Genomic DNA, 22738 nt, shown 5'->3' on the forward strand with positions numbered 1-22738 from the left:
TTCGTTGCTTCCCAGGGCAACGCTGACCCTGTGAGCTGCATCTGGAAAAGAGCCAGCACTGCCTGAGAGTCTGCAGTGTCCCGGTCCCTGGCACAGCGATTGCTGCCCTGCGAGCAGGCTGAAGTGGGCTGGATTAGGCATGATTCCTGAACAGTCCCGTGGGTGGCTCAGGGGAGATGGCCCTGTGCTAACCAGCTCTTGAGGCTCTGCCTTGGCACGGTCTATTAAAGGTAGGAGAGCCTTCACCTTCTCCGTGGGCAGGGCCGAGCTTGTGCATCCGCAAGCTGGCAAAAAGTTAGGATGCAACAGAGGCCAAACAAACACATCTGGGTCTCAATTCTGCCTCCTGACCTCCTTGTGGTACCAGAATCTGTCTGGGCTGACTCTCCACCTTCCTCCAAGCCCTGCTACCAGCAAGCTCCCAGGGAAGTGACTCAGTCAGCCCAGCTGGATCAGATGAAACGAAAAACATAAACAGAGGTTGGTGTGGGAGCAGAGGAGGTCCCACTTGCCAGCCCAGTACACGTGTTGTTCAGGAAGGATAACAAGCAATCCACAGCTCCTCCAAGCAAGGACTCCACACAAGCTGGGGGCTCCCAGCCAGGTCTGTTTTGGCACAGAAAGCCATCAGTGAGGGCGAGATGCAATTAAGCGTTGCACTCCCTTGCTTGCTGGTGCTCCCTCACCTCCTATCCAGACCAAGACCACTATGTCAAAAAGCCTCCTTGTAGCCAACTTCAGTCACAGTCATTCACTTACAGGGGCAAAATTAAGGGACTCCCTGTCAGATGCCACACTTCTTCACAGCAGGAACCAAGAGCAGGGTGAGCACAAAGCTGAAACCTCCTGAGGGCAAAATGAACCCTCCCAGTCTAGAAGCAGGACTGGCACTCCCAGAGCTTTCTGTGCTCCCACCACAGAGGAAGGAAGGGCTGTCCCAGGCCATGGCTGAGGGCATTCTCAGCTCCTTTAGAAAATTGAAAATCCCCGCCTCATTTGCCCTTCCGTAAATGAGAAAATCACTGTGCTAACTCAGGGTGCCACTGGAACCCTCGAGGAGCAGGTGCTACATGCCCGGGGCAGCCAGGTAGCCTGGGTAGCTGCCTGCAGAGGACAGGCACTTGGGTCAGAAGACCTTTCCCCTAACCAGCCTCCACATTGGCAGGGAACGAGCCCAGGGTGCATAGACAGGTCATTGCTTTCCAGGGAAGCTGGGACTTGTTCCAGGGAGTTTGGGACCAGGGGTCTGGGACTCGTTCACTATATGTGGGCCCTGCTCTTTTGCCAAGTGGATCTAGCGCCTGTTGCCAGCAGCGACCAGCAGCTTGATGCAGCACAAGGTGGTGGGGCTCAGATCCGAGCCAGGGATGGGGTCACCCGCCCAGGGCCAGCTCCGAGGTGTGGTGTGCCGTACCGGCGGGGGGGCCCTGCCCCGCAAACCGACAGCGGGGAGGAGAGCAGCGGGGAAACAGCAGCTTCTGTTTCTGCGGGAGCCTTGCCTGGAGTCGTTATGGCAACTGCGCCGGCAGGAGCCCGGGCCGCTTCTCCGCAGGGGCTGCCGGCAAAGGGGCGGACCCTGCTCGTTCCCCGGGGCTACGGGGGCAAGCGGGGCACCGGCGGAGGAGCGGAGCGCGGGGAGCCGTTGGCGGGGTGGGGGGACGCGGGCTGGGGGCGGCAGGTGGGCAGTGCTGTCCCAGATCGGTACCACGGCCAGCCCGGTACCGGCGGAGGAGCGGGGACAGTGGCTGCCGGTCGGGGGTGCTGTGGGACCAGTGAGCCCCGGGGACCGGCCTTTCCCGGGGGTGCCTCCGCTCCTGCGGGCGGGGAGGGGGCGCAGAGCCCACCGGGAGAGCGGCGGGGCCGGGCAGGGGGTTTGGGGATCCGTTCCGGTCCGGGGGGGTGCTGGCGGGGCTTGGGGGGCGGGTCCGGGGGGGCGGGTCCGTCGCTCACCGGCAGCGGCGGGTCCCGGAGGGTCCCGGCTCCGCGTGGTGCTGAACGGACAGCGCCGCCGCGCTGCGCATGCGCGGGGCCGCCCGCTGCGGGCAGGGGCGTGCGCCGGGGAGCGGCGGCAGCCGGTGTGCACCGGGGCCGCCGCGGGGCTGGAGCAACCGGTGTGCGCTGGGGGACTGGGATCGTGGGGAACTGAGACGACTGGTGTGCACCGGGGATCTGGCGTGCGCTGAGGGAACCGGGATAACTGGGGAACTGGGACGGGTGGTGCGCACGGGGAGCTGGTCTGCCGGGGCCGGTGTGGACGCCGCGCCGCTGGGAGCAGCCTCCCACTGACGCACCGGTGGGACCTGTGACCGCCGCGCCCCGCTGGCCCGCCCGCAGCGCCGGAGTCACTCCCCGCCCCCCCGAGGGCTGCCGTTGCCCGGGGGCTCCCGCGCCTGCCGCCCGGTGCCCGGTAACGCGCCCGCTGCCGCCGGGCCGAGGTAAGGTTGCGGGGCCGGGCAGGGACAGGCGGGGGCGGGGCGGTGGGCACGCGCGCACTTCCGCTCGCCGGAGTGACGTCACGCCGGGACGCCGGCGTCGGGGGCGGGGCGAGGTGCGGCTGTATGGAGCGGCCGGCGGGGCGGCAGGTACTGGGCCGGGGGCGGCGGGTACTGGGCCGGGGCTAGCGGCGGGGGGAGGCCACGGCCTCCGCCTCGCCACGGGGCTCTGCGGGAGGGGGGTGTCTGTGTGCAGGCCCCGGCGGGGCAGCCCGGAAGCCGGGCCTGGGGAGGGCTCTAGTGCCAAGCTGGGGGGAGATGGCCGCGGGCGAGGATCCCCCCAGCTGCCAGTCCTGAGCCTCACCGCCTCCTAGAGCCGCGGCTCGGGGGGCTCCGGGCTGCCGGCCCCCCTCTGCTCCTTCCCCGGCTCGTGCCCTTCCCCTCGCCGGATGGGGCCTCATCTCCGTGGAGGTGGCACGTCCCCGCTCCCCGGGGGGAGAGGTCTCTTGGGGGGAGGCCGGAGCATTGTTGCTCCCCACGGGAAGGGGCAGGTGCCTGCCCGCTCCCCCTCGCGAGGTGCCCGAGGGGCTCAGCTCTGGATGCAGGGCACCGGCTGCCAGGTAGGGTGATGCTTAGACATTAAGGCTGGGCACAGCTACCGTGTGGGTGATGTGGTAATGCTGCAGCAGTCACTTGCCACCCTGCTGAGGGACAAAGGCTGCTCCGTAGGGAGCTGGTGGAAAGCCCCACCCCGGCTCTCCTGCAGGGCGGTGCAGGCGGGTGGACTCGGATGCCTGAGCAGTGAACATGCCAGGCTGGGGAGGAGGTGACGCAGGTGGCAGGTGCGTGCCCTGCTGATGGGTAGCCAAGGGGTATTACCCTGTGGGAGACGTCGCTGAGTCTTTCTTTCTGGCTGTTCCTCCTAGAGGCACCTGGCAGTAGGTGTGAGGTGATCTAGCCTGGCTTTTACCGTAGCCTGGCTCCCTGGCGTCTGATGATGAGTCTGACCCCCTCCAGGGGATGCCTCCTGGACCTGCCCTGGGAAGACATCTTGGTTCCACATATCCTCTGTCATCTGCCACTGCAGCAGCTCCTGAGCCTGCAGAGGGTCAGCAAGTCATTCCAGTCTCTCATCCAGCTGTACCTGGCCAACATGCGCTGCTTTGACTCAAGCCAGGTATTGGATGTCTCTGAGGCTGGGGGAGACGCAGATGTTCTACTGCTCTGGAGCTAACAGGGGAACATCTGACTATGTGGGGAGAAGAAGCTCCTGGCAAGGAGGCTGGTTTCTGCTCAGGAGCTTGAGTTAATGGCTCAGGTGTCAGACTGGACAGATGGGCTCAGGGAGAAGAGGCGGTGATTCAGGGCCCAGCAATGCCACTGTCTTTAGCAAGAGGCCTTGGGAGGAGTGAGCCTGGAAGCTCCACCTCAGCCATTATGGGGCACCAGCTGGCAGAAACACAAGCCAGCTCCAGAGTGGCACGGCCTGTTGGTCCTTACGGAGGTTGTGCAATAGGGTGGGCCTGACAGGAGAACTCTGTGCCTGGTCTTGAGGGAACGCTTGTGCAGGCCCTTGGAGAGACTGCCTGGGACTCAGAAAGACAGAAGTAGCTGCTGTTCTGTGAGGACACAGAGTGGTCTAGCAAAGAGTCTTTAGAGAGCAGAGGTGTGGAGCTCATCAGGAGTATATAAATGCAGGGGTGACAATGGGGGATGAAGAAGCCAGAGGATCTTCTAGTTTGTGGCAATAGCCTTGGCATGAGGGGAGGAGAGCCTGACAGCAGGGTTTGCCCTGGGATGAGAAGAGAGTGGCTTTGGTCACCTCTCTCACAGTTGTTGAGAAGAGGGGAGAGAGTCTCTGGTGAGGATCAGGCTGATCTTGAAACCCTGGGGGATGCCTCATTCTTCCTGGGTTCCCCACGCAGATCGGACCTGCCATCCCTAGAGCGGCTTTCGTTAACCTGCTGAAGGACAACGAAGTACTGCAGCAGCTGGCACTCCAGAACTGCGCTGACTGGCTGACGGACAGGGAGCTACTCCCGGTCATTGGGCAGAACCACCACCTGCACCAGATCCAGCTGAAGGGCTGTGCCCAGCTCAGCCGTCATGCGCTGGTGGCCATCTCGCTGAGCTGCCCCAACCTGCGCCGGCTCTCCCTGGCTCATTGCGAGTGGGTGGACAGCCTGTCCCTGCGCAGCCTGGCTGACCACTGCAAGGCGCTGGAGGCTGTGGACCTGACAGCCTGTCGCCAGCTGAAGGACGAGGCCATCTGCTACCTGGTGCAGAAGTGCAGCAGGCTCAAGTCTCTGTCGCTGGCTGTCAATGCCAATGTGGGCGATGTTGCGGTCGAGGAGATTGCCAAGTGCTGCCCTGAGCTGGAGCACCTGGACCTCACGGGGTGTCTGCGAGTCAAGAATGACTCAATCAGGTACTGAGCTGGGGTGGGGATGGCAGGTGTCTGGGGTTGGGAGAGGAAGACAATCAGGGAGAAAAGTCAGACTTACTCATGCTGAAAGCAATGCAGTGGCAGAGAGCTCAGTCTGGGGGAGCAGCCACTAGCAGGCCTTTCAGGAGAGGCACTGTGTGCTCCTAACAGTGAATTCCCCAGCACGTCACAGAGGGTAGGTCTGGGATCTGACTGTGTCCCTTGAGTTTCTCTTAGACCACCAGGGTGTTGTTCCTAAAATACGGTATATGTGCGGCACAGTCGTGAGCACTGGGCTGTTGGGAGTAGAGGAGAGGGTGAGTGGTACACTCAGGAATCCTGGCTTGCAACCTGCATGTGCTCTCTTTCTTGGCAGGGTCCTGGCTGAGTACTGTCCCAAGCTGCGCTCGCTGAAGGTGAAGCATTGCCACAACGTGGCTGAGTCCAGCCTAAGCATCCTCCGAAGCCGTGGGGTGGAGCTGGACGTGGAGCCTCCTCTGCAGAGGGCTCTCGTTCTCCTGCAGGACGTGGTTGGCTTTGCCCCTTTCATCAACCTCCAGATCTAGAACTGCTGCTTCTGGGGAGGGGGGGGACTGACATGATGCTGGGATCCCGGGAGGATGCGGGAACCGGCTGCTGCAGAGACATGCAGGGGGAGAGGTTGGTCCTGTTGGTGAGGGTGGCCCAAGTGGGGCTCACTCTTGCCTCGGGGGCTGTTTAGCAGCCAGTGGGTGTTTGCAAAAGGACTTCGTTGGTGCCTCCAGGGAAAGTAACTCCCTCTGCAGTGGCGTGGAGAGAGTGAGTGTCTTGCAGGAACACCATGGTGCTGAACAGGCCTTGGCCAGGCCAGCTAATAGATAGGATTTATTATTTGTTGTATTTTAAATCTCTAAGCGGCAGCTGTCCAGAGAGCAGGAGAGTGTTTGATGAGGACTGTCCCCTGGGGTGGGTGCGCAGGGCGTGCCAGCAGAGCTGTGGAACAAACCACGCCAGCTGGAGCAGAAAGGAGAAAAGCCTCCAGCCCTCCTCCTGGGAAAGGGCAGGCCCCTCTGGGAGGAGGGCAGAGCGAGCCCAGCTCCAGCCTGTGGCCACTGGCCAGCCTGGCACCAAAGGGCTGGCATGTCTCTGGTGTAGGCAGTGTGTCTGTCCAGGCCTAGGGTCCTGGTTTAAGCTGGTGCAAAGTGGGAGTTGTTTTCAGGGGGAACACGCTCCTAACTGCACTTTCACTGACAGAAAAACACCAAACCTAGCTGTGCTGTCACTGAAAGCAGTTGATCATTGCCATTTGTTTCTTCCAGCTTCTGACTTAACATTTTGGTTGTGCCTAGCCCTGCTACTATATCCTGCTCCGTGTTGTGTGGCTGGAGCTTTGGCATGCAGCGGTGGTTGGAAATGGCAGGAGTCCTGGCCATGCTGTCAGCTGGAGTTCATGGAGTGCTGCAGGTTGTGTTGGCAGGAGAGCCTAGTTCTGGAGTTCAGCCTCAGCCCTTATATGCAGTAGGTGGTTAACCAAAGAGCAGCCACATCTTGTGAATGTGATGAAGAGAGTAATTAGGGGAAGACAGTATGACCCGGCTCCTATCTTTGGCCCCAGGAGGGGTAGGAGGCGATGTCCTTAAAGCCTGAGCATGCTCTGGCTGAACTACACGCAAACTCACATCATCTTTATTAACACTGGCACTCAATTTAAAGCAACAGTGCACACAGACTTGTAAAAAGCTTGCTGCAAAAGCACAAGCCACAGCTTAGATCTAAAAATGTCCCATGCAAGGAATAGCAGAGAATGCCCAGGCCCCAGAGAGCCACTGCGGTGTGTCCCTGAGGACAGAGGGACAGCTACACAAGGAGAGAAGGTTCCTCCTTGTCAACTGGGTTAGTTGAGGAAGCTGAAAGCAGTGTGCTGGCTCCCAGGTTAGTTCCAGTTAGTGGCACGTGGAGGAGTCCCCCTCATGTCTACTGCCACGTGTCCATCCTGCCATGCCTGGCCAGTGAGGTGGAGGTTGAAGAGCAGGAGGACCTGGCCGTCAGTGGAACTTGTACTTCCTGGCAGGTTTGAGGCTGATGTAGGTTCTCTTCATCTCCTCGCTTTCAGGCTTCTTGATGTCTTTGTACCTCTCTCCCTTTGTACTCACCACCTGGTTATCGATATAGCGGATCAACTTCTTGGGAGCCTGGAGAGGAAAGACAACAGTAAGTGGATGGACAGCCATGCTGCTAGGGAAAGGGAGGGGACAAGCAGAAGCAGAGCTGTGCTCTGGGGGGCAGGTGTAGGAAAACCGAGCTGGGCTGCTTTACCTGTCCCTTGTGTTGGGAATCTTGTCCAAAACTAGGAAGGAAACTGTCTGATGGTGGGGAGAGCAGGAGCCATGCTAGTGAGGAATGGTACGAACTGACAGACCCTGCAGCACCTTAGCTAAGCTAATCTTCCCTCTTTGCTGACTAGCAGGCTCTGTGAATGGTCCTTGTCTTTGGCCTGCCCCTTTGCTTTTTGGACAAAAAGCAAAATTTTTAAACCTTGTTGCCAAAGGACATTCAAACTGCTGGTGAGCTGGGACTGCTTTTCTTACCTCTTTGGGCGGAGCTGGCCGATGTGTTTTCTGATCGTCTGCACTATCCACCATCATGTATCTGGAACACAAGAAGCGTTTAGTGAATACCGTAACATGCATTGCCTGGGGCCATTCACAGCCTATGTCCTTTCTCCCCTGGCTGGCTTGTGGCTGTGCAATGTGTCCTACTTGCTTAGATTGCAGCTAGAAGCACTTAACATTCCCCTCTGGATCAAAAAAGCAAGAAGCGTGTCATTCTTATGGTGAGAATCCAGCAGGATTCTCCTGGAGTAGCATCCTTGGCTGTATGTGAAGGGTATTGGAAAGCTCGGGCTGTTGGGAATGCTGATATCCCCTGCAGAACTGAGAGAGTTGCTGAGGTCTGGTGTGCTCTGCCATTGGGGCAGCTTTGCTCCTTCTCAGCCTGAGTGATGGCAGCCAAAGGAGACAGAGGTGATATTACAGGACCAAGCTAGCTGCTTCTGCCCTGAAGAGATGGTGTTCTTTTCACACTCCACCTATTACTTCACTACAAAACAGGTCTGTGCTGGAAGCAACTTCATAAAAGCATCACCTCATTCCCTGTGTGACTGAAACATCAGGGCCCAAGCATTTGCTTGCTGTACTGCTGGGTTCCTGCTCTTGAGACTTTGGTGCTGATTTAGTAGGTGGACAGCACAGCTGACCATGACTTCTCCCTCAGTAGCTAGCGTAGTTGTTCCTGTGTATCTTCAGCTATGGTGATCTGCTCTCTGTACCTGTGCTTGAGTAACGTTTAAAGTACAGGATGTTGCCAAAATGTCATTAAAGTTCCCAGAAACCTAACTAGCAGCTGGTGTTTTTTTGTTTCTCTTGCATGTTATTTTGAAACAAGCCTGCACAGGAGACAGGGAGTGCTAATTCTGCCTGGATGCCATTCTGCCTTGCTTTATCTTCCCTAGCCCATCGGCTGTTTATTTTGTCACTGGGGAGGATGTAAAGTGGTGGAAAAGATGTGGATGGTTAGACAGAGGGAATCTGCATGCCTGCAGGAGGATACTCGTGAAAGCTGAGATCTTAAAAGTGGATCGATGAAACCACAGTGTGTGTTCTATTGAGAATTAAATGCTTTTGGAAATGAATAAAGGTAAACCAATCTAAAGCCATTTTCATTCCCAAGAAGTCCATAGGGGGACTTCAAAGAGGTTTCTTTAAATGCATTGAATTCACACCTTCAGCAACTGAGATTTAATCTTCCCAGTGTTGCTGTACAAGCAGTCTCAAAGATATCTTTAGCCTTCTTTGGACTGTCTCCAAGGATGGAAGTATGAATGAGCTGCTGTAGTTCTACATGTCACCTGAGCTGCAGCATGATGTTTGTGCCTTGAACCTTTAACCAGGACGTCAGCTGACAGTACTGTGACTTACACTATACCTGTAGGAGGCTGAAACCTCACACGCAGCCAGTGCTGTGACCCAGCTGGTGCAGGTAACCTGTTTCTGTGCCAGAGCTCTAGAAGAAACACAAACCTGTTTTTTCCCACCTGATATTTGTGCTTAGATGTGTTCAGCTATACCCAAATCAGCTTCACAACATCCTTTCTGAGCATCATACACCCCAAGTTCTTTATAGACCACATTGTCATTCTGACCTTCCCCAAACTGCCACCTCCTCCTTTACTGGGAGCAGAATAAAGGGTTCTTTGCTACTGGCTACTTACTTCTCTAGGATAACCTGTTTTAGTTCCTCGTGGTTGGGCGCTCTGCGGGGCCGTGCCAGTTCCTGGGAGGAGACAAGGCAAGTGCGTGAGTAACACACACAACATGTGGGGCGTACAGCTACCCCCCTGCTAGCTCGGGGAGCCCAGCTGATGGTGTAGCACTCCAGCCCCTCTGGGAAGGGGGGCGCCAGCCACAGCTCCACTGTGGAAGGTTCCTGCGGTCAAAGCTTTTGCTTGCAGCAGACAGCTGGGACACCTGCGTGTGTCCCTGAGCTCTGCCCTGCTTCTTGGCCCACGGCCACCCAGCTCAGAGTACAGTACCTTCACACTCGCACCTGCTGGGCCAATTTCCACCTTCTCCTCCACAATTAACTGCACTGCCTCCTCCAAGTTCCCCAAGGCCATAGCAAGTGCCTTCTCTGCCTGGCTCACGGTACAAGCTGGAAACATCTCCAGTAGCAGCTCCACCCCATCCTTCAAGTCATCGCCTTCCTAGTTGGAGCAAGAGACAGAGGTAAGTTGGGGATGCAGTAAGAGGGTTATTTAAAAGGGCCTCTCTGGTTTTGTGTTGTCAGGAAATTCAGCCTGCCCTTGGTTGAAGGTTCTCTCTCATTACAAGCGTGACTAAACCCCGTTCCTGAAGCTAACGGGATTGTATCTTTGTAAGGCCAAAGGACCACTCTTCCTTAATCTCCTCCCCCTGTATTTCAACTTTCTTTAAAGTAGGGTTGCTGTGAACTGGCTCACCTGTGTGGCCATGCTATGTGTCTCCTTAGGAGTGAGCTTTTTGGATGCTGTGGTGCAAATGCTTAATCTCCCACTCACCTTGTGAAGTGATATGTGCTTTGATCAGAAAGGGAAGGGATTGCTAAACACAGTGACCTGTGGCTACATCAGAAGGCAGCACAGCGGCAGCAGCATTTGCTAAAAGGCTGTGGACACAGAATAATTGCGCCGTGGAGCAGGAAGAGATCAGTACTGAAGCAACAGCAGGCAGAGCGAAGGAGAATGGGTGGGGGCGCAGATCTGCTCAGTGCTGGAATGCCTGTAGCATGGGTCACGCTGAGTGGTGTTGCAGGACCGAGACTGCTGGGCCAATGACTCAGTGCTGTATAGCTCAGTAAGTGCACAGCACAGAAGGTCACTGAGGGAGGGCCCAGCATCTTCAGGACTGACACCCAGACACAACTGCTTCCTATGCAGATACAGTGTGACAGTGATCATGCTATCACGATCCAGCGAATGGTGATCCAGCTCAAACTGTGGACTGAGCCTAGGGGAACAGGGTGAAGCAGGGTGGACCTCGGCTAGTGCTGCAGAGGCATCCCCGTGGTGCTGCTGTGGAATCTCTGAGGGCATTGGGACAGGCTCTCTCAAACATCACTCTTGCTCATCCTTTCCAGTGGCTGGAACGGATGAGACAGAGCAATGGCTCATACTCCTCTGTCAGCACATAATTTTCTTTTTCCATTTACTGACCCAGTCTTGCTCAGGCCATACAATGGAGGAGATCACAGACACCAGTGATGCTGTGTCACAGCCTATGCTGCAGTTCCTTCTGGAACTAGAAAATGCCCTCAGGCGGTGCTGGCAGGCTAGTGCTGGGTGACCGTCCCCAGTGCTCCTGCTCCTCTGTGGGGTGCTCATACCTGGGCCTCAGCTCCGTCTGTTGGAGTAAACAGCCTTTCCCTGTTGCATGCTCCTGCTCCAGGCTCCTGGCCCTTGGTCAGGTCTTCAGAGGGTGCTTCGCTCCTGCTTTCCACCGCCTTTTGACCAGGTTTTTCTTAAAGACATAGTGATATCTCCTGAGGAACTGTCCCACTAAGGCTAGAGCTCTGTGCTTTCTGTTGGCATTAGATTGCTACTGCATTGTGTGCCAAAGCAAATCCCTCCTGCCTTCAGCGAGGACAGCTGCGGCTCTGCTCACGCTGACCTGCAGGAAGATAGTGCTAGCACACACTGCAGTGCCCAAGCACTGCATTTCCAGGCCTTACCAGGCATGGGCTGCTTGCAAATTCAGTTCAATCCTACCTGTCACTTGTGGCTGTGGATACTTACAGTATTTTTGTTACATTCCTAAGAACTCCCCGGTGTTTGCTCTAACTTTGAACTTAAGTGTAGTTTTGATTTTAAATTTGGGAATACACTCTGGTAGTCCCCAGGCTGTATGTAAGCCAGCTCATCCTGTGATCAGGTTACTCATGCATTTCTCTTTACAGGCTCTGTGTCAGTGTAAGAAGAATCACTTCACCTCTGTTCTGTCCTCTCTAAAACGGGGATGGTGCTTTCCTTTCATACTCTGGCTATATCAGGATCCTCAAAGGGTAGGATGCATGAGACCAGAGCAGAGCAAATAGATTTTGTCAAGTTCAAGAAAGCAGCAAGTAAAAGACAGGACTGTCTGTTCTCTGCCGTGTTGCCTTCTGGCAAGACAGCAGTTATGTTACTCGATAAGCAAAACCCAGACTGATGTGTCCTGAAAAGTTTAATATTCAGGCACTTCACCTGTCTGTTCTTTAATGGGAAGTATCTTTCACGCTGATTAATATAGCAATCCAGCTGATCTGTGAATGCAGAGGTTAGAAAGGAACACTGGGATAATACAGTCTTCTGCAGTCGTGCTTAGTGCAGGTCAAAGTACATCATTGCTGATTTTGCATTTGTGCCAGGGTCCATGGGTGAATGGGACGTAAGCTTGGAGGATGCTTAAAGTCTAGAAGTGACACATGTCATCAGCTAGATTCTCTATTTGATGATGCACCTGATATGGGCTGCCCAGTGGTAGTGTTGCCTAGGCAGATGGCTATTAGAGGCAGGCAGAAATCCTCACTTTCAGAATTAACCTACAGTAGAATTTCAACAAGCAGCCCTGTGTCCGCTATTTCTTCCTTATTCCTATGGATTTGATTTCAACAGAAGTCTTTGGAGATCTGATAGACTTTTTCACACCAGTATGTCTTGGACAATATTCTATATGACTCAAACTCCTGTGTGCTGATATCAGAAACCTGACTGAACTTTAAAAAAAAATATAAGTCAATCAATTCAGGCTACCTTATGAGATCCTAACTGTGGCAAACAAGATTGTATTTTATCCTGTGACATTGCTCAACTTAAAACACTAAGACTGAAAATGTGCAGAATATACATTCTTGTGCTGAAATTGTTTGTGTAACTCACCTTTGTTGCGAGCTTCACCAAGCCTTTCTGAGAGGGAGAACATCATTTCACAAACATCTTCACTGCAAGAGACAGAAGCTGTATCATTAGTGTGAGGAGTAAAAGCAGTAGCCTATCCTTCTTGCCTACCTCTTCATAGAAAGACAAGGTTCGATGGGAAGCCCAATAAAATAAACTGGTATTTCAGATGGTCAAGGACCTACTTGCAAACTATACCGGGATTACTATTCAGGCAAAGACTGACTTAATCATAATGTCACGGATTTGGTACTAATACATCTTCAACTGGGTACAAAAAAAAAGACTTTATGGTACTGAGGGGCTTGGGTCCAGGGTGCCGGTGCATGGCATACACATACAAAGCAGTAACATTCACATACCTGTGGATTTCTGCAAAACCAGGGATATATGCCTCCATCATTTCCACAAAGGTGTCCATGTCAAAAGTCTCCTCGGAGGACTCTGGTGAGCCCAGCTCTTCTAGGACACTCGTGATATAAGAGAAGAAAACATCATCCATCCCACTGGAGACAGAGAGAACACAGGACACGGCAGCAGGGTCAACAGGCCTGTTTTTTATCTCTCTTTCTCTCCATTCCCATTCCCTCTAACATTGTGTCTTTCTAATAAAGCAGCAGAAGGACCTATGTGGACTGTATCTTATGGGTAGGTGCCACCAGTAAAGCCAGGTAGCAGGTGGTCAGCAGCTGAGTGGGAAGCATTTACAGATAAAATACTGCATGCCGTCTTGCTTCCTGGGCAGCACTGAGTGAAAGCCCCAGCGTGTGCCCAGAAGAGGCTGTGCTCCTGTAGCTGCTTCAGCTGAGCTAACCAAAACATTCCAAGTGCTCAAACCCTGACTTTTCCATGCTGACTGGTGTTTCAGGTGTGGTCATCTTATTCTGTCAAGTTGCAATTTCTATGGGATGCAGTGTTCTCTGCTTGTTGTTCTCCACACTTGTATCACTGCTGCCACCGGCTGCAAAACCAGCTGCTATGCTCCAGCCTCAAGGTGGCTTTATCTTTGCACGCAGGCACAGTTCAAAATAGGGAGAGCCCTGACATAGCATTATGCTGCTCAGAAAGCCCTTTGGGAGCACTGTGGAATGAAGGGAATCCCATATTCTAATGTGTATTACTGGACAGGAAATTAATCATCTTGGTCATCAAAGAAATGACATTGCTAGATTATAATGTTAAACGATAGTTGTTCACGCATTCCCATCAGAGCCTGTGGAAATTATCTGCATCCTGGATCTAACTTAAGGAAAAGCAACACAAAGTACAGGAAAGCTAGAGTTCAGTATAATGTGTAGAGGGACAATTAATGCAAAGTTCAAGCTAGAACAATGATACTGGATCTTCCTATCTCAACATACCTGAGGTCTGCTGCAGGGATGTGGGACTGGATGAAGCGTGTCAGTGTGTCTCGAATGATTCTTTCAACCTCCATGTCTTTCTAATCCTTTTTGTCTAAAAAAGAGGGAGAAAAAGAAAACTCCATGTAATTTCAAAGGCATGAAGTAGATCAAAATATCAACAAGATTAAAAGGTAGGCATGGTATAGGCAAGTGTGCTCTTCCCATCAGAACAATTCACAAACTTCTCCAATATGTCTTGTCCTCCCTGGGTAAAAGCAGGCAAAGATATCCGCAAAATGCAGCAGTATGAGGATCCACTGGAAGTACGAGCCCAAAGCAGCCCAATATCTTGGGCCTCTCCTGTTTGTGTTGATGCTGGCAGTATGCAGCTGTACTGTACATTTAAAATGTTCCCTCCAGGAAGCAAAGCTGTAAATGCAGATGTGTCCAGCTGCAGGACCTCAGAGACACCTCCTGAGCTGTAACACTGTGCCGTCTGGCAAGGAAGCAGTGGGTAGTGGATTTGCATGCTCAGTGCAGAAAGGGGTGGACCTTCCAGCTAAGAGCATTCACAGTGATGCTTGGACTCAGGAATGAGTAGGAGGAAGGGTAATGTCTCCTAAAGAACGGACAACCTAGAGCATATTTTACAGGGAAATACCAAGCAGGGCACAGACAACTAGTCTGCCAGCCAAAATATCAAAGGTCTCCAGGTCAGGCATGGACTGCCAGTGGAATCCTGCCCAAACAGGAGCCCGTTGTTGTCCTTGGTAAATGAGCCATTCTGCAGTTGATGCAGCTGCAACAAGGGGTGCTTGATAACCCAAAACTCAGGGGAGTTCTAAGAATCACAGAGCTCCTACAGAAGCAATAGCAGAGGGGGGCTGCCCACAGCCCTCCTTCAGCTATCAGTACTGGGCCTGGACTGAATCGGGTAGAGAAAAGCCATTCCTTAATCATTCCTTCCCCCTGGGGTCTACAAAGCTGCTGGGTGGACAAACTCCTGGTGTAAGCACAGAGTTCTTCCGAGGAAGGAAACTTGCTGTGCGTATAGAGAAACTGATGTGGTCATCAGCCGGAGAGCTTCCAAAGGTCATCATGCTCCCACCAGTGCAGCTCCCTCATTCCGACCACACCAGGACCTGACCTGGTCTGTTTGCCACAGAACTTGTGGAGCAGTCACGTGGGTTGCTGAGAGACAATTCTCATGGGAATCAAAAAGGTTTGGCATTTCCCGAGATGAAGCTTCCAGAGCTATCAGGATATGAACAAAACCACCCCACAGCAATCAGCACTGCTCTTCCAGGACCTAGAGAGAACCAAAGTCCAGCAGCCTGTTGACAGGTCCACCTCCAACCCTGGGGCCCGTGCAAGCTCTGCACAGCACTTGGCCACCACTGCAGGTGCCAAGAGCACACATGCACTCCTCTGCTTGTGGCTGGCCCAGGGAGCATGCCCAAGCCAGACGGATCTGCCTTTGGCTATGGCCACATTGAGGTTCTAGGGATTCAACTCTCGATATCGAGGGAGAAAGTTGTGACACAGGCTTACGTAAAAGTGCTCTGCTGGGTATATGGCATCCCACATTGCACCTCCCTGCAGTGATTCCCCATCAAAGATTCCCAGTCTGTGCTCTTCTACTCTTCAGGGCTTTGAACAGGTTTTGCTACCTGAAGGACCACCTCTTACTGAATCCCTGTGTCGGTGCCATTCCCTTAGGGCAGTAGGGAGACAAATATGGAAAGAACCTCACAGCAGCAGGACACAAACAGTGAGACATACTCATATAGAAGAACTGCCCCAATTTTCACTGTGTTGAAAGCTAAGTGCAAAAGCCATCTAATCAACTAAACCTTCCTGCAGCTACTATTAATATCAACCCTCCCACTGATCTAGATCCAGTAACTGAAAAATAAAACAAACCCTTCTTTACGTGTGCCTCTCACTTGAGGAAATGAACAGTAAGTTAAAAATGCCATATCACTATATGACCAACATACACCGCATGTGCGGAAACAGCCAGAGGATGCATCATCAGAAAGGATTATTTCGTTGCTGTTTCTGTCTTAAACTAAAAAAAATTCTTTGTCTCCTGTAATTTCAATTAGAAAATTCCCATTTCACAGAATTAGAGGAAAACAACAGCCCATAGTTTTTCAGGTAGGTGCTCTCCATGCAAACACCCAAAGAGAGCTCCTGAGCTCCTGTGCTGCTTTTATTTTTCAGCCTCACCAGGATCCTTTGCTTGCATTTTTCTCACTTTTGCAGATGTCATGGCCTGCAAGTGTGGAAACTGGATGTAAAAACAACCATGTGTAAAAACACCTTCCTGCTGCCCATTTGTAGTTTCTGTGCATTTTTTGTGTTCTCTAGTGGTGTGACAGAACCAGGTCTATCTTTGTCGTCTTTGCAACACACACAGCAAAAAAGGTGAGCTTTGTTCTACCCTTCTCAGACATCAAAAAGCCAATGGTAAGATTCTGAATCTCACTGTTGGCAAGAATACTGTCTTAAGTAGCACATTTCCCCCCCATTTTAAGCTGAATCTGCAAATGCTGGCTACAACCAAGCCCCCTGAATTTGCAAGTACAAGAAAAGTAATTTTCTTTTTTACAGAAATCAAGGATGAAAAATCAACATATAGCAGTCAAAATGTTCTTACTACAGTCACTACAACACTTATTTCTTTCTTCCTCAGAGTCTTCATGACACCCTGGGAACTGGAAGGCTAAAAGATTTTGTCCATTTCCGTGAAACAGGCCCATGTTCTATAAGAGATAACTGTATAGTAACCAATAACATTTCCTGACAACCTGATTACCTGAACAACAGAGCACAATTCACCATGTCAAAGGCACTTTTGTGAGGTCCATAAATTAGCTGCTCGTAATTTATTCTGATCAATAGAACAGGCAAAGTCACTCATCTCCTTAATCAAAGGCACTTGCAGGCAACTGTCAGACTGGGACAAGAGAAATACAGAAAACTAATTCAGCAACAGGAGTATCATAGCTATTGCCAGCCACAAACTGGTGTTGAATCCATTCCCTGACCTCTGACAACCACAAGAAATGTTGCTGTGAAGCATTTGAGAATATTCAGGTATTTTCCTCTGGAGTTACCATGCTGTATCTGAACAAAATCTATTCCCTTGTGTCTGTGAGTGGAAAGAAGGCAGCAAGTTTTAACCATTGGATATAAACGGTTAAATGGTATAAATCTCTGGCATCTCAGAAAAATCCATCCACCAGCACACTTGGATTTAAGGTTTACATACAGAGACGGCAAGCTGCCACCTTTAGCCTGCCTTTGAAGACAGGAAACCCTTTGAATGACAACAGCATAGTCTTACACTGAAGGACAGAAAGCAGCTAAGTGATCAAGTATTTCTTCAAAGGTCAGACATCACCCTTTCACCTGAAGAATCCACCTCTGCTCCTATAAAACAAGAGGCAGCAAGAGAGACAAATGCACTTGCATTTGATCACTTACTGCCACGGGAGAGATTTTATTCCCCAGTTAAGGAGACTGTCCTTACAAAACTTAAGATCTGGGGGATCTGTAGCGCATAATGGTCTTGGCCAAATGAGGCTTGTGGAAGACAAGTCCTGAAGGTCCTCTGGCCTTTCAGATTCAGTGGGTATTTTCTTGGCATAGAGGGAGATGATTAAAAACCTTTGTACAAACATTTTAAAATAGATTCTTCAAGGAACAAGCTGATGTTGCTGCATGTTCCTCCCCACACAGCCAAGATTGTAATTACATAACTCAGGACACCAAACCACCTCATGTACTTTACCTTCAAATACAACATTTTTCCAGTGGTCACCTGCAATACTTAAGGGGGAGATTTACTAGAAGGGCTTATCCTACGTGCACAGTTTTGTGGAGGAGTGACTTATAATGCACAGAACAATCTGAAACCCAAAGGCAGGAGAAACCACTCTCCCAGGAGCTCAATTTTACTGAAAAGGTGTTGCCATAATTTTATACTTCCAGCCATAATTGCAATGTGGATTTTAAGATCACTTCAGTAGTTGTTCGCTGATTCAAACACATCTATGAACGTCCTTCTGTATTTCTTGTCATTATAATGTGGGCTCTGCTTAACATGTTGCACAGAATCTATCTTTTAAGATATATGGTCAAGAAATGGTATTCCTATCGCTCTGCCCTCAGCTAGAGCCTCACAGTTTTGCACTGTCAGAACAAGACACCTTTACCCCTTGAAAATCCCTGTCACTTCTCAGACAGTCTTTAAACACCAGGGTTTCTTATTAAAGAGTGAGCAGTGGAGCACTGTGTGTCATCTCATTAAGACAGCCTTCGTTTCAAACATCAGGAGTACTTACTTGATCCACATAATATCATGTGACATATGTATTTCCTTACCTCAGGCAGAGAAAAGTGGCGTCAGTTCTCAAAAATGTGAATGCGAAAATTATTCATTTTCTGTACTAGATAGTTTGGCCAGCAGCTCAACAGAGTTTGCCACCCTACTGTCTGTCTTGAGAACCTGGTAATCTCCACCACCCTTGCATTTTCCTTCCTAATATGTTAATGTCAAATTTGGAGGGTTTTTTTTTTAAAATAGCTGCAGAAATAATACCGCTCTAGAAGTACCATTATCCTTGTGGTGTCTGAAATATCTACGTATGCTATATTAAAAAAAAGTTGGCTTCTTTTTGCACAATTCGTATGAATCTGTCTTCCTTAAAAAAAAAAAATCTGAAATGTTTGAGTACAAATAGATCATTTCTAAAGGCTCTTTCAACTCAAATTTCAGTAATCATTCTCAAATGGTCAATGTGATGAGATGGGAATGATTGATTGTGCCTTGGACTTTATATTAACAAGACAGACTTGAGGGGAGCAATTTAGGAAAATGTTTCTGAGCTAAGAGGAACTGCCATTTGGACGTATATCAACTTTTATGAGATCATAAATTTGCCTACCAATGAGCTGAGGTTTCTGCAAGTGGAAGGAGATGGGTGTTGTATGCCTTGGACGTTTCTCAGAACAGATTAGAGAAAGTTTAGGTAAATCTGATCTGGCTGAGGGTCTCACTAAAACACCTTGAGAACATTCCTTTAGCTCAAGTTTCAGTAATTATTTTTAAGCGAGTAAGTAATGGGACAGGGATGGTTCACTGTGCTCTCTCTGAAAACTTTTTATAAGAAAGCACAGAGCACACCTCATGCAGCTCTGTGTGTCTGTGCCCGCGTGTGCCTGTGCTTGGGGAAGTGCGGATCCTTGGGATATAAGGAGCTCTCAGTGTAGCCTCAGAGGAAATCTCTCAAAAGCCGTATCTGCAGGACAGAGAGCGAGCTGTGGCTATATTCCACCGAACTACTTTACCTCCTGAAACTTTGCCAGCTTAACAGAAAACTTTCCAGGCTCAGCAACACCTTACAGATGTAATTTCAGTGCTCCTATTTTTTTTTTGCTTGCTAAAGAAGTCCCTGAAAGGACTTTCACGGTGTGGTTGCTATGGGAAAGCAGGCTGAGGTCACTGTGCACGTTAACACAATTAACTGCTTTAATACTCTAACATTAAAATAAGGCTTTTGGTAATAACTTAGTCCCACTAAATTATAGTAATACAAGATAGTAATGGCAATGGCCAGACTCTCACCTCCCTCCCAGATCTACGCTGGAGGGCTGCATTTGTGTGGTGCTCTGCTGGCACGAGGCCCTTACCTGAGCTGGCGTATTGCCTGTGTGAGGACCTCGGCTCACGGCCAGTGTTCACGAGTCACGTCAGCGCCTGCAGAAGAGTCGAGGGTCCATCCTGTGACTGCTCAGCCCAAGCCATGAATGAGGGAGTCCTTTATGAGAAAAGAAAGCTGAATTAGCTGCAGCACAACAGAATCATTCTCTGTATATCAGTGTCTTTATGCTTTATGTCACTAGTGACTGTTTCCCATAATGCAAAGGGTACATCTTTATCCTTTGGAATAACATGTACTATGTGGAAGATCAACTTAGATGACAGAACAGTGTATTTGTCAGCTTCCAATTCACTGCCATGTTGGGATGTTTTTCAACACGTACAATTTCTGTAGCAAGGCCCGCAGTGGTCTCTGAACATCACGGACGAATTCCAGCGGCACTGGTGGCCTCATTGCCACTGTGAAGAACTTGTTTCTGGTGGCTTTAACAAGACAGACCAGAAAGTGAGCACTGGGTTTCCCTGCTGCTGCTTCAGTGTCCTTGTGGCACATCCCCACTGCCAGCGCTCCATCAAGCCCCATGCTCCAGATCCCATTGATTCAGAACTATAACATCAAAATCATAGAATCACAGAATGGTTTAGACTGGTAGGGACTTTAAAGATCATCTAGTTCCAATCCCCTGCCCTGGGCAGGGACACCTCCAATTAGACCAGGTTGGTCAAAGCCCCATCCAGCCTGGCCTTCAACACCTCCTGGGATGGGGCATCAACAACTTCCCTGGGCAACCTGTTCCAGTGCTTCAACAACCCCATAGTGAAAACTTTCCTCCTGATGTGTAATCTACCCTCTTCCAGTTTGAAGCCATTACCCCTTGTACTCTCACTACGTGCCCTTGTAAAAAGTCACTCGCCATCTTTCCTGTAGGTCCCTTTTAAGTACTGGAAGGGGCTATAAGGTCTACCCGGAGCCTTCTCCAGGCTGAACAGCCCCAACTCTCCCAGCCTGTTCTCATAGGAAAGGTGCTCCAGCCCTCTGGTCGTCTTCATGGTCCTCCTCTGGACCAACAGGTCTGTGTCCTTCTGATGTTGGGGGTCCCAGAGCTGGACGCAGTGCTCCAGGTGGGGTCTCACCACAATGGAGCAGAGGGGCTGAACCACCTCCCTCGAGGTGATGCCCAACTACGAGCTGAGCAACTCTGGGCCGTTAATTACTCTCGCTGTCCCCGCTCCCCCTCGCTAGCGGACAAAGAATCGCCTCAGGGGGCGACGAGAGAATTCGTCCACAGCGTGCCCGAAGCAAACTCAGACCGACCCCCCTCGCCGCCATGCTCCCTCTGCCCCCTCCCCGACACGGCAGACGTTCTATCCCTCCTCCCCGCACCTGCCAGGCACCGGGATTGAGCCAAACGCCTGGGTTTCTCCGGCTCCCGCGCTCGCCGCGGCGGCGGCCACAGAGGGCTGCAGGCTGGCTCCTTGCAGCGGTGCCCCAGAGGAGGCCGCCGCCGCCGCTCCTCGGGTCCCGGCCCGCCGCCCCAGGTGTTCCTCCGCTCCCCCCCCCTCCCCTCGGGGCCAGGGGTCACCTGATCGCCCGCGCGCCCCCGCCGCTGCCTCGTTCCCTCCCGGCGCGGTGGAAGCTCAATCACGGAGGCGGGTGCGGGAGGGCACAGCGGCTCCCTGCGCCGCCATCTTGGTTGTGGGCAGGAGCCGGCGAGCGGCTTCCCCTCAGCGCCGCGCCCGGCGTCCCCGCGAGCCGCGCAGGAGCTGGCGTGGCTCACAAGCACCGGTGTGCCCCTGCCAGTATCCGGCCTGGGGTCCCCAGGCGAGCGGGGCAGCGCCTGAGGGGGAAGGCAGAGAGGAAAGAAGAGCGGGCGCAGGGTGGCAGCCACGAGCGCGCCCGGGCCCAGGCGGTGGAGAAGCGCCTTTGTGAGGCCCGGGGACACGGCCGCGCTTTGCGGGGTCACCCTGGTAACGTCCAAGTGACATTCCCCTCCCTGCCAAGCGCGGGAGACGTGTTCCCCGAGGAAAATAGCACGTTTTCAAGTGTTTGGGCATGGCCGCCCTGCTCCAAGGGGTGCCTCTCCTCAGCCGAAGCTCTTGTGGGGCGGAAGCCCCCTTCGGGGGACGTTCCCCGAGCCGCCGCCTTTGCTAAAGTTGGGAGCTGCAGGCAGAGTCTCCTGCCGCCATTTCCTCTTCGGCTTATTCCCTTATTCCGGCGATGTGGAGGACGGCTGCGCCTTGGGGCGGCCTCAGGCTCTGAGAGAAGCCACAGCAGAGCCGTGCTGCGGGACGGGGACTGCAGCTTTTGCCCTCCTCGATGGTTGCAGTCCCCTTCCCCAGCCAGGTGAGCTGCTCATCGATTTACTTGGTCCTGACAACAGCAGTAGGTGCTTCCTAGAGCAGTTTTTGGAGAAGTAATTCTGTAATGCCAGGTACTTCTTCATAAAAATCCTAAAGTAGCAAGGCATAGTTATTCTCCAACTCATGCTCCTCAGTAATGTGTTGCTAAATACCAAACAAATGAGCCTGATTCTGCCTTTGGCGGTACCAGGAAAAATCCAGAGTAATGCCAGCTGGGTAGGGAATGTCACTTCACACTGGCTCCAATGTCATTAAGAGCAGAGCCGGTTCCCATTGTTTATTTCCGTTTAAATGTATATACATTCCTCCCTTGACATTGTATCAATATACTCCATTGCCAGAGTATTCACTGTCTTTGAATTCTGCTTTTGACTGGGTTTTGCTGCACTTACCCATACACTAACTGACACTAATCAACTATGCTGCATTATTTGTCCTCCGATCTGTGGTTTTACCATAGTTTGGGAAATCGTTTGAAAATCCCCCAACAAGCCTCCAATTTCTAGGATGTGTTTCAAATTGTGTGACCCCACTATACAAAGGACATGCTGAAAATGCAGCTGCTTCTGGGGCGGCTAGACAGTGGAAACTGGATTATATCACAGTGAAGTGATATGGGAATTTTTGAAGAAAATGAGGCAGCACATGTAAAGCCCCTAGAAATTAACAATCTTTAAAGCTAAGAGAAACAATTGCAGTTACCTTTTCTGACCTAACTTCCCTCCTCAATTCTTGACTGAACTAGACCAGAACTTCCTAAACTAATTTATGTTATGACAGTGTATGAGGTTCTATCAGGTTTTTCCACAGGTGGCTCACAGAACCCTATTTGTCAGCAGAATTTAAGGATTTATTTGTTTTGCCTCAGTCTGCTTTGTAGCTTCCTTGAAAACCTAAAGGCCCATGAGAAATTCTGAGAGTTCTCAGATGAAATCAGTTCAGACAATCTGTAAATCCTTAAAAATCCTATGATTTGTAAATCATGGGTTTCAGAACAACATCAGACAGGACATCTGTTTGGTTTTTATTCTACTACAAATACTTTGAAGTTGAGCATGA

General features: G+C 51.6%; 2 protein-coding genes across 6 annotated transcripts; one reads left to right on the forward strand and one right to left on the reverse strand.

Moving 5' to 3' along the window:
* The first annotated feature begins 2138 nt into the window (after window positions 1-2138).
* FBXL15 (F-box and leucine rich repeat protein 15) lies at window positions 2139-8231 on the forward strand. 3 transcript variants are annotated; one of them, XM_054205834.1, is made up of 4 exons: window positions 2139-2435; window positions 3359-3609; window positions 4358-4860; window positions 5234-8231. In XM_054205834.1, exons 2-4 carry the CDS (start codon window positions 3427-3429, stop codon window positions 5421-5423), a joined length of 876 nt encoding a protein of 291 aa, XP_054061809.1. In that variant the 5' UTR covers window positions 2139-2435; window positions 3359-3426; the 3' UTR covers window positions 5424-8231. The 3 variants fall into 3 exon arrangements, with proteins under 3 accessions (XP_054061809.1, XP_054061810.1, XP_054061811.1); XM_054205835.1 differs by lacking the exon at window positions 2139-2435 and adding an exon at window positions 2508-2582; XM_054205836.1 differs by lacking the exon at window positions 2139-2435 and adding an exon at window positions 2585-2603.
* CUEDC2 (CUE domain containing 2) lies at window positions 5823-21230 on the reverse strand. 3 transcript variants are annotated; one of them, XM_054205832.1, is made up of 10 exons: window positions 20902-21224; window positions 19348-19475; window positions 13666-13759; window positions 12667-12810; window positions 12287-12348; window positions 10756-10889; window positions 9428-9598; window positions 9107-9168; window positions 7425-7485; window positions 5823-7028 (listed from the first exon to the last, which is right to left on the reverse strand). In XM_054205832.1, exons 3-10 carry the CDS (start codon window positions 13737-13739, stop codon window positions 6882-6884), a joined length of 855 nt encoding a protein of 284 aa, XP_054061807.1. In that variant the 5' UTR covers window positions 13740-13759; window positions 19348-19475; window positions 20902-21224; the 3' UTR covers window positions 5823-6881. The 3 variants fall into 3 exon arrangements, with proteins under 3 accessions (XP_054061807.1, XP_054061805.1, XP_054061806.1); XM_054205830.1 differs by having other exon boundaries at window positions 6893-7485; window positions 20902-21230; XM_054205831.1 differs by lacking the exon at window positions 20902-21224 and adding an exon at window positions 20703-20868 and having other exon boundaries at window positions 6893-7485.
* Between the last annotated feature and the right edge of the window lie 1508 nt (window positions 21231-22738).

The sequence above is a fragment of the Rissa tridactyla genome, chromosome 6 (genome assembly GCF_028500815.1).
Source record: "Rissa tridactyla isolate bRisTri1 chromosome 6, bRisTri1.patW.cur.20221130, whole genome shotgun sequence".
Classification (NCBI taxonomy): domain Eukaryota; kingdom Metazoa; phylum Chordata; class Aves; order Charadriiformes; family Laridae; genus Rissa; species Rissa tridactyla.

Bases quoted from the DNA above. Each gene is read 5' to 3' on its own strand.
- FBXL15 (XM_054205834.1), top strand. From the start codon at position 3,427: ATGATGAGTCTGACCCCCTCCAGGGGATGCCTCCTGGACCTGCCCTGG. The intron at 3,610-4,357 runs GTATTGGATGTC...TTCCCCACGCAG, and splicing joins GCTGCTTTGACTCAAGCCAG to ATCGGACCTGCCATCCCTAG. The intron at 4,861-5,233 runs GTACTGAGCTGG...CTTTCTTGGCAG, and splicing joins GTCAAGAATGACTCAATCAG to GGTCCTGGCTGAGTACTGTC.
- CUEDC2 (XM_054205830.1), bottom strand. From the start codon at position 13,739: ATGGAGGTTGAAAGAATCATTCGAGACACACTGACACGCTTCATCCAG. The intron at 12,349-12,666 runs GTATGTGAATGT...TGTCTCTTGCAG, and splicing joins GGTTTTGCAGAAATCCACAG to TGAAGATGTTTGTGAAATGA. The intron at 10,890-12,286 runs GTGAGTTACACA...TATGTCTTTAAG, and splicing joins TGGTGAAGCTCGCAACAAAG to AAAAACCTGGTCAAAAGGCG.